The 12,819-nt window shown below is 51.2% G+C and overlaps 1 protein-coding gene across 3 annotated transcripts in view; it reads right to left on the reverse strand.

Moving 5' to 3' along the window:
• The window catches only part of LRSAM1 (leucine rich repeat and sterile alpha motif containing 1), a 32,026-nt gene that overhangs the window by 16,110 nt on the left and 3,097 nt on the right, over window positions 1-12,819 (reverse strand). For all 3 annotated transcript variants that reach the window (XM_068965468.1, XM_068965473.1, XM_068965461.1), the window contains exons 5-13: window positions 12,361-12,429; window positions 11,191-11,275; window positions 10,098-10,219; window positions 9,160-9,250; window positions 6,724-6,854; window positions 2,742-2,771; window positions 2,331-2,453; window positions 1,843-1,982; window positions 748-792 (exon numbers count right to left, since the gene is read on the reverse strand). In XM_068965468.1, the coding sequence (XP_068821569.1) occupies window positions 748-792; window positions 1,843-1,982; window positions 2,331-2,453; window positions 2,742-2,771; window positions 6,724-6,854; window positions 9,160-9,250; window positions 10,098-10,219; window positions 11,191-11,275; window positions 12,361-12,429 (836 nt within the window). The remainder of the gene's footprint in view (window positions 1-747; window positions 793-1,842; window positions 1,983-2,330; window positions 2,454-2,741; window positions 2,772-6,723; window positions 6,855-9,159; window positions 9,251-10,097; window positions 10,220-11,190; window positions 11,276-12,360; window positions 12,430-12,819) is intronic.

A 12,819-nucleotide genomic window follows, 5' to 3' on the forward strand; every position in this document is an offset into this window, starting at 1 on the left:
TCACCACCTCCAATTCCCACCACTCAAAGAGGTTCAGTGGAAACATCTGGGGTGGGTCCTTCTACTTTCTGAGCAGAGATACAAGTAAGCTGTCTTTAAGAAGCGATACACTGTAGATGCCACTTTTCCACCTAGCAATATAGTGCTTCCCTTAACAAGGAATATTCTTCTATAAGACGTTTAACGCTTACAGATTACTCCTCTGTACATAATTCATGCAAACAAATTTTTCTTTCCAGAAATTTCTTTTCTAACTATTTACACTAGAAATACAATTGGACATTAATATACATACATTCTTATTCATGTCTGAACTTTTCTCAGGACGGTATGTTTTAACAAACTTGAAGGCAGCGATTCTTTTTAATTAAAAACTCTGTAAGGGGGTGAATCTCCTCATGATAGAGTAAAAGTGTTAGTTGCCAGCTGGGCCGACTCTTTGTGACCCCATGGACTGTAGCCCCTCAGGCTCCTCTGTTCATGGGATTCTCCAGGCAAGAATGCTGAAGGAAGTTGCCATTCCCTTCTCCAGGGGATCTTCCTGATCCAGGGATTGAACTTGTGGGTCTCCTGCATTGCAGGCAGAGTCTTTACCATCTGGGCCACCAGGGAAGCCTGAATCCCCTCAAAACTCTAGGAAATCTTTCTGACATAATCCTCAAGAATCACAAGACCTTCTCTCCCCAGGTCTGCTCACCCACAGGAAGACAGGCAGTCATAGAGAACGTGCTAGAGCAGAACACTGACCTTTCGTTTTCCAGAGACTTCAGAATCTCGGAACTTTTCTTCTGCCTGTGAAGGAAACCATGAAAAGCCGGCAGTCACTGTTGGGTCTGTTTCCAACAGAACCGCTGAAGGGGGCTTAGGAACTGGGCCTTTAGGGCTGTGTTCTCAGGCCAATTCCTCAACCACTCCAAATCCCAGCTCCTCATCTGTGAAATGGGAAGAATAATTTTTTTAAAGCTTTATGGAGTATTGGTAAAGTATGAACAAGAAAACAGACATAAAGTGCTTCACATGTAAGAAGCAGCCAGCAGAGGGCAGTTTCCTGGTGCCCCCGGGGGTGGGCACACTGCGCATGGCAGGCCAGCCGGCTCCTGCTGGCACTCAACTGCAGGTGAGGGAGGAGGACTCGGAGGACAGTGAACAGAAGGCTGGAAGCAGCAGAGGGTGTGGCAGAGCCTGTTTCTGGAATCTTTCCCCAAGAGACCCCCAGTTAAACTTTCTCAGGCTTCTTGAGACTTCTATCCAACCTGCTTTCTCCCATCGGAACTTGCTCCCTGCGGCTCTAGCCTTGGACTAGATCTGTTAAGGCGAATGGCTGATCTCAGAGTGACAGGTGACTGCAAAGCCAAAATGTTAGAGCAGGATGTGACTTTAACTTGTTAAACCCACTTACTTTACAGATGGGAAACTTGGGAGGCAAAGATCCAATCAGTAGCATCCCCAAGAGGCAAACCTGGTCATCCCTGGATCAGATTCTTTTAAGTGCGTTACTTGCTCAGTCCTGTCCGACTTTTTGCAGCCCATGGACTGTAGCCCATCAGGCTCCACTGTCTATGGGATTCTCCAGGCAAGAATACTGGAGTGGGTTACCATCTCCTCCTCCAGGGGATCTTCCCAACCCAGGGATCAAAGTGCGTCTCCCGTGTCTCCTGCACTGCAGGTGGATTTTTTACCCGCTGAGTCATCGGGGAGACCAGATTCTCTTAAAGTCAGTGCCAAACGCAGCACTGAGACCTTGGGTAGAATCAGAGACGGTGAGGGAGAGACTGAGCCCCACGTGGGCATCACGTTGAGGGAGGTCTCTGGGTCTGGGGACCGGGGAGATGGGAGCCTGACCTCTGGTTCTCCTGCAGGAGCTTCTGGATCCGGGTGGAGATGTTCTGCTCTGTCTGCTTCAGCTGCTCCTGCAGCCGCCGACGCTCTGCATCCAGGAAGCGCTGGCGCTCACTCAGGCCCTGCTCCAGCCGGGACTGCTCCTGTGGCAGGACAAGCAGAGGTCTGGGGTCTGCTGGGACCCCTTCAGGAACCGCAGAGCAGCCAGGGGCCCAGGCCCGAGACGAGGAGACCAGGTTTCCTCTGTCTTGCCATCTGTGTTGACTTTGGGCCAAGTCCTCCCCTTGCTAGGCCTCGGGGTATCCACGCATGGGAAGAGCCTGGGCTAGGTGACCTGTATGGATGACTCCTCCCCAACGCTGCGTCCTGGCGGGTGAGCCTGAGAGAGGTCACCCCCACTGCCTTCCCACACCAGAGGAACCACAGCCTCAGTCAGGAGGCCCCCGGCAGAGGGAGCAGACAGGCCTGACCCCACTTAGCCGCTCACGAACCTCCTTGACCGTCTGAAGGATCTCATCCTTCTGGCTGTTGCTCTGCTGGAGGAGCTGGGCGTGTTCTCGCTGCCCGAGCTCCAGGCGCCGTTCGAACTCGAGTTTCTCCAGCATCTTCTGTTCCTGCAAGAACGGAGACCCTGGTGATGCTGGCACAGGCTTTAGGGGGTTAGGATGTGACAGCTGCAGGGGATGGGCTCAATCTCTCCAAGCCTCAGTCTTCTCATCTGTAAAGTGGGGACATCCTCCCAACCACCAAGGCTGGGTAGACTGTGGGGAGGTGATATACATAAGGGGCAACCGTTGCTTCCCCCTCCGACTTAAGAGGTTGGAAGAGCTTGTCTCCTCAAATATAACAGTTGAGATGTTTAATGAGAAGAAAAGTGGCAGAGGACAAAAGACTTTTCTTACCTTCCTCTTCTCATAGTCTGAGAACCTATTCTGGGAGGCAAAAAAAAGATAGTGGTTAAGAGATGGTGGGCAGCAGGGGTTCTCACTGGCCCAGAATCCCCAGGCAGCCTGACAGCCCTCAGATTTGCAGGTCCATCCAGAGGGACTGCCTTGGAGGGCTGGGTAGGGGGTGGGGGATGAAGGGGCTGGCTGTTTGATAAAGGGTTCTGGATGGTTCTGATGGACACTAGGGTTGAGAACTACAGGGCTTGGCTTAAGAGCTTGAAGTCTTAAGTTCTGGTGATGCAGCTCAGAGAAGATATGGGTGTTCAAAAAAAGAGACCAAGAAATGGGTGTCTGACCCCTGGTATGTCTGCACAGCACACCTGCAAGCTACCAGCTCCAGCCTCCAAAACAGCTACAAATGCACCAAGGTGTGTGTGCAAGTTCCCTGCAGAATTGTTCAAAAGAGTGAAAACACTGGAAATAACTCAAATGCCCATCAGGATGCAATTGCTAAGTCGCGGTTTACCCACACAGTGGATTATTACACAGCTGTCGAACGATGGGGCATGTGGGCGCAGCTACTGAAGGATGTCTGCCATCTTTCACTGTCTGTACAGCACAATTCCTCTCTTGTAAAAGCACCACCATGAAAACTCAACTCCCAGCTCTGGGGTGGCTGAGACAAAAGCCACGAAGAAGAGTCATTCATCGGTTCATGGTGACCGCCTCCAGGGGCTGGGACTGCAGGGTAGGAGGGGAGATGCTCACTCCATATATTTCTGTATTGTTTAGATTTATAACAAGGAGCAGGAATTACTTTTGTAGTCCAACATCAGCACATGCATGCGCGCACACACACACACTTTTTTTTTTAAACCAACCAGCCTTTCTATTTAGTTATCTGGTTCTGAGATCAGGATCAAGTGTTGGAGCTGTAAAAGCAGCATCCTATAAAGAAATAAGATTTTCCCTATGCTGAGGTAGGAGTAAAATTTAAGCTTATCTTTAGTTATACAGATAATACCTGGTTATATTCTCCTTGTAAAAAACTAAGCAAGGCATATAAAAGTATCCATTGACCACTCAGGCCTAACCTTTATTCCCTCCCACCGTCCCTAGCCCTCAGTTCAGTTGCTCAGTCATGTCCGCCTCTTTGCGACCCCATGAATCGCAGCACGCCAGGCCTCCCTGTCCATCACCATCTCCCGGAGTTCACTCAAACTCACATCCATCGAGTCGGTGATGCCATCCAGCCATCTCATCCTCTGTCGTCCCCTTTTCCTCCTGCCCCCAATCCTTCCCAGCATCAGAGTCTTTTCCAATGAGTCTTCAGTAGCATATTGGGCACCTATCCTATCATTTTGCCTTTTCATACTGTTCATAGGGTTCTCAAGGCAAGAATACTTAAGTGGTTTGCCATTCCCTTCTCCAGCGGACCACATTCTGTCAGACCTCTCCACCATGACCCGCCCGTCTTGGGTGGCCCCACAGGGCATGGCTTAGTTTCACTGAGTTAGACAAGGCTGTGGTCCTAGTGTGATCAGATTGACTAGTTTTCTGTGATCATGGTTTCAGTGTGTCTGCCCTCGGATGCACTCTTACAATACCTACCATCTTACTTGGGTTTCTTTCCTAGCCCTGCTCCCATGTAAATATCATCAGACCTAAGTCCATACATCTACCTACCTACAGTTTGTGCCTTTAGAAAAAATATATACGTTTGTATGTGTTTCCATATATAAACATAGTTTTTAGTGGAGGTATAATTTATGCACTGTAAAATGTATCTTTTTAAAGAAGTGTATAGGTCTGAGTTTTGACAACTGCATATAGTCATGTAACCATCACCACAATCAGATGTGAAGCCTAGCTGGCTACAGTTGGTGCCCCCTCCCAACCTCAATTTGTGGGCTCCCATGGAGGAGCATCAGAGAAGGCAATGGCACCCCACTCCATACTCTTGCCTGGAAAATCCCATGGATGGAGGAGCCTGGCGGGCTGCAGTCCATGGGATCGCTAAGAGTCGGACACGACTGAGCAACTTCACTTTCACTTTTTACTTTCATGCACTGGAGAAGGAAATGGCAACCCACTCCAGTGTTCTTGCCTGGAGAATCCCAGGGATGGGGGACCCTGGTGGGCTGCCGTCTATGGGGTCGCACAGAGTTGGACACGACTGAAGCGACTTAGCAGCAGCAGCAGCAGTATGGAGGAGCATATGGGTAGGTGGGTGGGGCACAGAGGTGGTTTCTGTCTGGCCTCACCGTCAGAGGCACCCTGGTTACTGTGGGCAACCCTTGCTGAGCTTCCTCCTGCAGCCCTGACCTACTCTAGGTCTCCCCCAGGGACCCAGGGGTCCACTATCCTCAAGCTCCATCAAGCAGGGAGACAGACAGGAAGCAAACTCTTTCTTGAGTAATTCTTCAGGTAATTAGAGCTGTGGTTGTAACAGAGCAGGGCTCTGTGGGGCCTTCCCAGGACAGATCCCCTCCTCCTTCAGTGTCCTCCACCTGCCTCTTGTCTGTAGAGATTTTAGCCAAAGAAGTAACTTAAGAGAAATGAGAAAACACAGAAGCAAAATAGTCAAGCAAGACAAAAATAACTGTTTAGCCATTAAACAAAGGCAAGAACCCTTAGCTCCTCCTCAAAGGCTACAGATAATGTTCTGAGTTGTATTACTCAGCTGTTTTGCAGATACTGAAACCCCCACCAGGTGGAAGAAATGAGCTACACGATGCCCAGTCTGCAGCCATGACATAAACTGCTCCATCTCACGCAATTCCCAGAACCGGCCTCAAAGAAACGGAACAAACCGACTCTGGAGTTACAGATGAACTGTACCCAAAACGATCAGGATGCTGCTGATCAGGCAGCCGGACGATCGACTTCAAGATGATGCTCCCCACGCGGCCCCCTCCTCTGCCTCCACACCCCTGAAACCCCCGCTTTAAGAACCCTCTGCCCCCTGACCCATAGTCGGAAGTTGGTTCCTGGGGACGTGCATCCAGCTTCTCCCCCAGGATAAGTAGCTTCCCCAGTAAAGCCATCCTTCCTTTCAGCCAACACTTGTCTTTCAGTGTTGGATTCTTGAGCCATGAGCAGCTGAACCCAAGTTCAGCAACACAGGTTCTCCCAGGAAATGCACAGGGCGCTCTGAGAACTTCCATAGATCTGACCTAGGCTGCTGCGTTGTGGAAAGCTTCTCAGAAAATGTGATGTTTCAGCTGGGAACTGAAGGATGAGACTGGAGCAAATGGGAGAGGAGAATCCAGCAGCAGGAACCCCCTATTCAAACACCCTAGACATTCAGGGACAGAGAGGAGTAGGATGAAGCTGGTGCTGGTGAGCTAGTGCGGCGAGGACCCAGAGCAGTCCACTGCCCCCCTCCGATGCTGGCCCTCCTGCCACTGCTCAGAGGCCTAACGCCTGGGCCTTAAATGTGGCAAAGCTAGCTAGTGGCAAATGAGCTAGTGCGCCTAGGAGGCCTTGTGAAAACTTCTACACGTATCTGCTTGGCTGAGTCACTCAGCTTCTGCGATCTCAGCTCCTGGGATCTCAGCTCCCCAACCAGGGATGGAACCTGGGTGTTGGTACTGAAAGCCCGAAATCCTACCCATGAGGCCACCAGAGAAAAGAAAGAATCCGCCTGCCAAAGCAGGAGACAAGGGTTTGATCCCTGGGTCGAGAAGATCCCTTGGAGAAGGAAATGGCAACCCACTCCAGTATTCTTGCCTGAAAAATCCCATGGGCAGAGGAGCCTGGTGGGCTACACAGTCCATGGAGTTGCAAAGAGTTGGACATGACTTAGCGACTAAACAACAAGACCACCAGGGAACCCCCCGCATGTCTGTTTGAAGGGAGGTAAATTCTAGTTTGATGGAGGAATCTGGGGGCCAAAGCTCTGAATGCCCCTGTGTGTGCACAGCCCTCGCACACACACCCCGACCCTCACCCTCCCTGCTGCCCACCCCACACGCCAGCAGGCGGTGCGCCTTACCTGCCACTCCTCCTCCTCCCTGCAGAGTCTGTCCGTGGGCCCGTCGGGGCTGTCCAGGGAGTTCTCAGCCCCATCCTGCTCCAGGACCGGCAGCAGGTATTGAGAAGGGGGGTAGTACTCCAGCCCCGACTCTGCGAGAGATGGACACAGGCTGACCAGGAGGGAAGGAGACCTTCCCGCCTTGCAACCCAGAGCAGTCCACTGCTCCCCTCCGATGCTGGCCCTCCTGCCACTGCTCAGAGGCCTAACGCCTGGGCCTTAAATGTGGCAAGCACTCAATAAGCATCAGCTGAGTGAATAAATCTTCCCACCCCTTGCCTCTTTACCATCCACGTGAGAATGAGATGAAAAATGCCTGAGCTTCATAGAGAAGCCTGGGTTCAAGACCCAGCTTTATCCACAATTTCCTGGGTAGCTGCCTCCTGTATATTTGAAAGGATTCATACACTTTCCCCATTTGGCCTTATTCTTGTTGATTTATAAGTGCTCTTTACATATGATGGTTAATAACCTTGGGTCTATAACATATGTTGCAGCTGTCTTCTTCCAGGGGGTAACTTATCTTTTTAACTTTTTCATTTTGTTGTGTGTGTGCTCAGTCATGTCTGACTCTTTGCAACCCCATGGACTGTAGCCCGCCAGACTCCTCTGTCCATGGGATTTTCCCAGGCAAGAATACTGGAGGCGGTTGCCATTTACGCCTCTGGGGCATCTTCTCAAGTCAAGGATCAAACCAGGGTCTCTTGCATCTCCTGCATCGGCAGGCAGATTCTTTACCATTAGCACCACCCAGGGAGCCTGTCTTTTTTAACTTTGATGATAGCATCCTTTTGAGGTAAAGGTTAGATTTTAATGTAGTCAATGTCATCCTTTTTCCCCTACCAAAGGATATAAATAGGCAATTCACAAGAAATACTAAAAGTGGACAGTAAACATGTGAAAAAGTATTCTAATATTCAAGGAAATGACATTAAAATAATAATGTTGTTGTTCAGTCACTAAGTCATGTCCAGCTCTTTGTGACCCCATGGACTACAGCACACCAGGCTTCCCTCTCCTTCACCGTTGCCTGGAGCTTGCTCAAACTCATGTCCACTGAGTCAGTGATGCCATCCAACTGTCTCATCCTCTGTCACCCTCTTCCTCTTGTTTACCCATCAGGTTCAGGTCAGTTCAGTTCAATCGCTTAGTTGTGTCCGACTTTTTGCGACCCCATGGACTGCAGCACGTCAGGCTTCCCTGTCCATCAGCAACTCCTGGAGCTTGTTCAAACTCACATCCATTGAGTCAGTGATGCCATCCAACCATCTCATCCTCTGTCGTCCCCTTCTCCTCCCGCCTTCAGTCTTTCCCAGCATCAGGGTCTTTTCCAATGAGTCAGTTCTTCACATCAGGTGGCCAAAGTATTGGAGCTTCAGCTTCAGCATCAGTCCTTCCAATGAACATTCAGGACTGATGTTTCCTTTAGGATGGACTGGTTGGACTCTCAAGAGTCTTCTCCAACACCACAGTTCAAAAGCATCAGTTCTTCGGTGTTCAAGCTTTCTTTATAGTCCAACTCTCACATCCATACATGACCACTGGAAAAACCACAGCTATGACCAAACGGACCTTTGTCAGCAAAGTAACGTCTTTGCTTTTTAATAATCCATCAAATTAGAAGACTTTTAAACATCTCACCAATTGTTAGCAAGGCTGTGGGGAAGAAGAATCCTCTCAGATACTCCTCATGGAATGTAAACTGATGGAGCCTCTTCAGAGGCAATACGGAGTGCTGTCCCTGTCCACCTACCAACGCTGCTTCCCTACAGGGGATGCTCCCAACATGCCAGACAAGTGTGGGCTAAAGCGTTCGTTCCAGGAGCAAATGGGAAATAACTTCCAGTGGTTCCACTAGGAATACTCTGCAGCAGTTTACAACAGAGCCACACGTCACAGGACAGGAAAGGCCCGGGACCTATTCTTAAGTGAAAAAGGTAGGGCATAGAATCACCTGGTGCAACATCTTCTGTGGGTGTTTTAAAATGTTTTTAAGACAGCAAAACCAAAAATTTTACATACACGTTTATAACTGCTGTGCTGTGCTGTGCTGTGCTTAATCGCTCAGTCGTGTCTGACTCTTTGTGACCCCATGGACTGTAGCCCGCCAGGCTCCTTTGCCCATGGGGTTCTCCAGGCAAGAATACTGGAGTGGGTTGCCATGCCCTCCTCCAGGGGATCTTCCCAACCCAGGGATCCAAACCGCACTGCAGGCGGATTCTTTACCATCTGAGCCATCATACTTCCTCACGTGACAGTCATCTTTCCCTGCTTCTCCTGCCAGATCTGCAGAGCTCTGGGCAGGCAGGGACCCTCAGCTGCCTTGCTGGCACAGAGCAGCCCCAGGGGCCATGGTCTGTGCTCGCTCAGCGAAGGAGGCGGGCTGCCTGGCTTTACCTTTGCAGAGGAACTGCTGAATGGCCTCAGTGCCAGCGCCGCACACCTCCTGCGGGGGGTAGACCATGGACAACGCATCGAGGCTCAGGGTCTGCAGACACAAGGAGACCCCTCTTTATCTGTCGTTCACTTCACTGCTCAACACAATCAAGACATAAGATCTTTAAAGAGGTAATCAAGTTCAAAACAAAGTCACCAGTCTGGGCCCTAGTCCAGCATGAACTGGTGTCCTTAAAAGATGAGGCAATCAGGACTCAGACGCATTCCAAGGAGGAGGATGGGAGGACACAGAGAGAAGACAGCCATCCAGAAGCCAAGGAGAGGGAGGCCTTAGAAGAACCAACCCCACCAAGACCTCGATCTTGGACTTCCAACCTGCAGAAGTCTTAAGGCCCCAGCCTGGGGCGCTTTGTTAGGACAGCACAGTGTCCCTGGACCGCCCTGCCCTCCACCCCCAGCTCTGACGATCATGGTTTCTGCAGCTCTGAGCTGCGGCGGCTCCCTCCCTGCCAGTGCCCTCCAGCCACTGCGGCTTCCAACCACATCGGCTCCCCTGCTCCTCCCTTAACACGTCCTGGGCTTTCCCGCCTCCTGCCTTTCCCCGACTGTGCCTCCACCTGGAATGCTCCCATGACCCCTGTCGACTTCTCCAGGGCTTTCTCCTCTTTCAAGGTCTGGCTCAGACACCGTGTCTTTCTTAATGAACCCATCAGGATTCAGCATGAGCTTTTCACTCTACTAGGAATAAGCTTTGCTGCCCCTGTTATGACAGCAAGTCACCTAATTACAGTCATTCAACACTGTTCTCTGTGAGCCCCTGAGGACCTTGAGATCTCCATGACCCCCGTATCCTGTGACCAGGGCAGGCCTCCAGGAATGTGGGAGGGGAGCGGCGGGCAGGCCAGGCAGGCCCCCAGGCGAGAGCACGGCCCACCTACCTCCAGGGTTCGGACGTGCGCCAGCATCCGAGGCAGCCTCTGAATCTCGTTCTCACTGATGTCCAGAGTGCGCAGGCTCCGAAGCTCCCCCAGCGTGTCTGGCAGCTCCTTCAGCCTGTTGTCTGGAGGGGTCCCAGTGGCACAGCTCAGCACCCCACAGCCCCTTCACGAGCTTCCGGCCTGACACCTGCCAGGACTGGGTGGAGGTGGGTGCCTCCCTCGGAGCCTGGGGTATACCCCGGCTCCATGAGGAAAAGCGGTGGAGTTTCAGTGACACAGGTTCAAGTCCCTGGTCCACCACTTATGAGCTGAGAGACTCTGGAAAACTGACTTGACCTCCCTGGACCAGTTTCCACATCAGTAAAATGGGGGTGCCCACACTATTTGACCTTATAGGAATACTGAGGGATTCAAAGAGATGATGCATGTGAAAAGGTGCTCAGCATAGGGCCTATCACATGATGTACCCATCACAGTAAGTGATTAGTAAACTGGGTGCTATTATGTTCATCATTATTTATATGTTACAAATGGGTAAACTACGGCACCCTGTGCAGAAAGAACTGAAGGAAAAGCAGAAAGGAGCGAGCTAGGGGCGCAGGGAGGCACGTGTTAGAATTCCGGCTCGGTCACTACTGCACTGGCTGGTCTTGAGCAAGTCACGGCTCCCTGAGCCTCGTTTTCCTCATCTGTAAATTGGGGATACGACCTCTTTCCTCTCTCACACACACTTGTGGCACCCCCGAGTGTGGAAGCGCTCCTCACTGGGTGGGAAGGGATACTCAGAATGGCTCTCACCCAGTCAGTCCACACTCTCACCGTCCATCGCCCATGGTTCTAAGCACGAACCTCCCTGTAAGACCTCTCCTCCCTGTAAGGTCCCGGCCGGGAGGAGCTGCAGGAACCCTCCAGACGCTCTGTCTGGTTACCATGGAGACACACTGACCGCAGAGGAGGTCTGACAGTTTGAGTGACGCCTGGGGGCTGGCTGCTCTCCTGCTCAATGGGTCCCAGGACAGGCACCCTGGGACACTAGCTGGGTCAGCTCAGAGTAGAGCGAGGGTCATGTGGACAGGGCTTCCTGGCCTCCTACCTCTCACATTGAGGGTCTGGAGCTGGATCAGGTTCCCAGTGGAACGTGGGAGACAGGTCAGTTGATTCCTTTCCACGTTCAAGACCTAAGAGAGAGGGAGAATGGCAAGGCACACACGCAAACAATAACGCCTACCCTGCTTCCGGCCAGGCATCATCCGGGCACCACACCCACATCTTTATCTCCCGACAGCCCTGTGAGGAAGACACCAACTGTCACGATCCCATCCGAGAGATGGGAAAACTGAGGCTCGGAGTGGTGAAGTCCTGTGTCCAAAGGCAATGCTAGACTTTGAACCTGGTTCTTGCTGAGGCTGTACCATTTATACTGACCACAAACACCTGATAATAAGGGGATCCAGGTGAGGGGGCACGTGATGAAGCTTTGTTATCCCAGAGTGACCAGAAGGAAGCTGAGCTGCATCCAGGCAATGGGACCTGCCTGAGGCTGTGGAGCCAGCAGCTGGCGGAGCCGGGATTGAAACCTGGGCTGACTGGTGGCACCATGAGGTGAGCGAGGCCGACAGGATGACACATAAAGTAACCATTAAGAATAAACAGATACGATGGGAAGGCACGCACGTTAAAAACAATGTGGCAGATGAGTATTTGATGAACCAAAGGATGGCTGTAAGTTATTCTTATCAGGTATCCCAAAGTTACAGAACAGTGACTGCACCAGTTATACAAAAACACGTGTGTAAAAAAGGACGGGCCGTCCTCCTCTGTGAACTGGGGATGATGCTGACATGTGTTCAGAGGGGCTGTGAGCAATTGGTTGACGACGCAAGTGAAATGCTTAGCTTGGTGCTGGCATGCAGTGGGCGCTCAGTAAATGCAGGGGCTGCCACTGACAAGAAGCAGAAGCGAGACACTGAGCTGGAGAGCTGAATTCACCACTTGGAAATGGTGAACTCGCTGGGCACTCTTTTTCTGTAAAGTTGTGGGAGCTAATGATGCAATCCCAACGCGCATGCCAAAAATTCAGTGGAGAGATGCCCACAGCCCAGACTGCAAGGCTGGCGCCACCCCTGGGCACCTCAATAGTAAAGGCAGAGGAGCCAGCGGCACCCAAGCCCTGGCTGGAGCATGACCAGAACATTCTGGGTCTGTGCGGCTGCAGTTTCTTACTTAGGGGGTCAAAGGTGGGTTGTGTCTCCTGCAGCCGTACCTGCAGGGCCGTCAGCTGCCCTATGTCGTCAGGAAGGGCTGTCAGCTGGTTATCATGAAGATCCAGAACCTGCGGAAGGGAGACAAGTGGAACACCCGAAGTCCCCGACTGAGAAAGGCCCCGCGATTTCAGGCTCCAGGGAGACGGTGTGGTGGGGGTGCCCCCGGGCCTCTGGTGTTCAAGAGTACCAACCCGTTCCTCCCCAACTAAAGGACCACTCCATCTTTTGTTTTTGTAAGTATTATACCATTTCATTCTTATCTATCCAGTATGTGTACATATTCATGTTGAAAACTCCTCATGGTCTAGATATATATTTGCATAGTAAAAGACTACCAAATATGCAATAAAATATTGATAGCAGTTCTCTAGAGTGTGAAATTATGTTTTTCCTTATGCTTAACTGTATTTGCTAATATTTTTAACAACGAAAATGAGCAAAATGGGGTAGGAGATATA

Source organism: Capricornis sumatraensis, chromosome 1, assembly GCF_032405125.1.
Source record: "Capricornis sumatraensis isolate serow.1 chromosome 1, serow.2, whole genome shotgun sequence".
NCBI classification, from domain to species: Eukaryota; Metazoa; Chordata; class Mammalia; order Artiodactyla; family Bovidae; genus Capricornis; species Capricornis sumatraensis.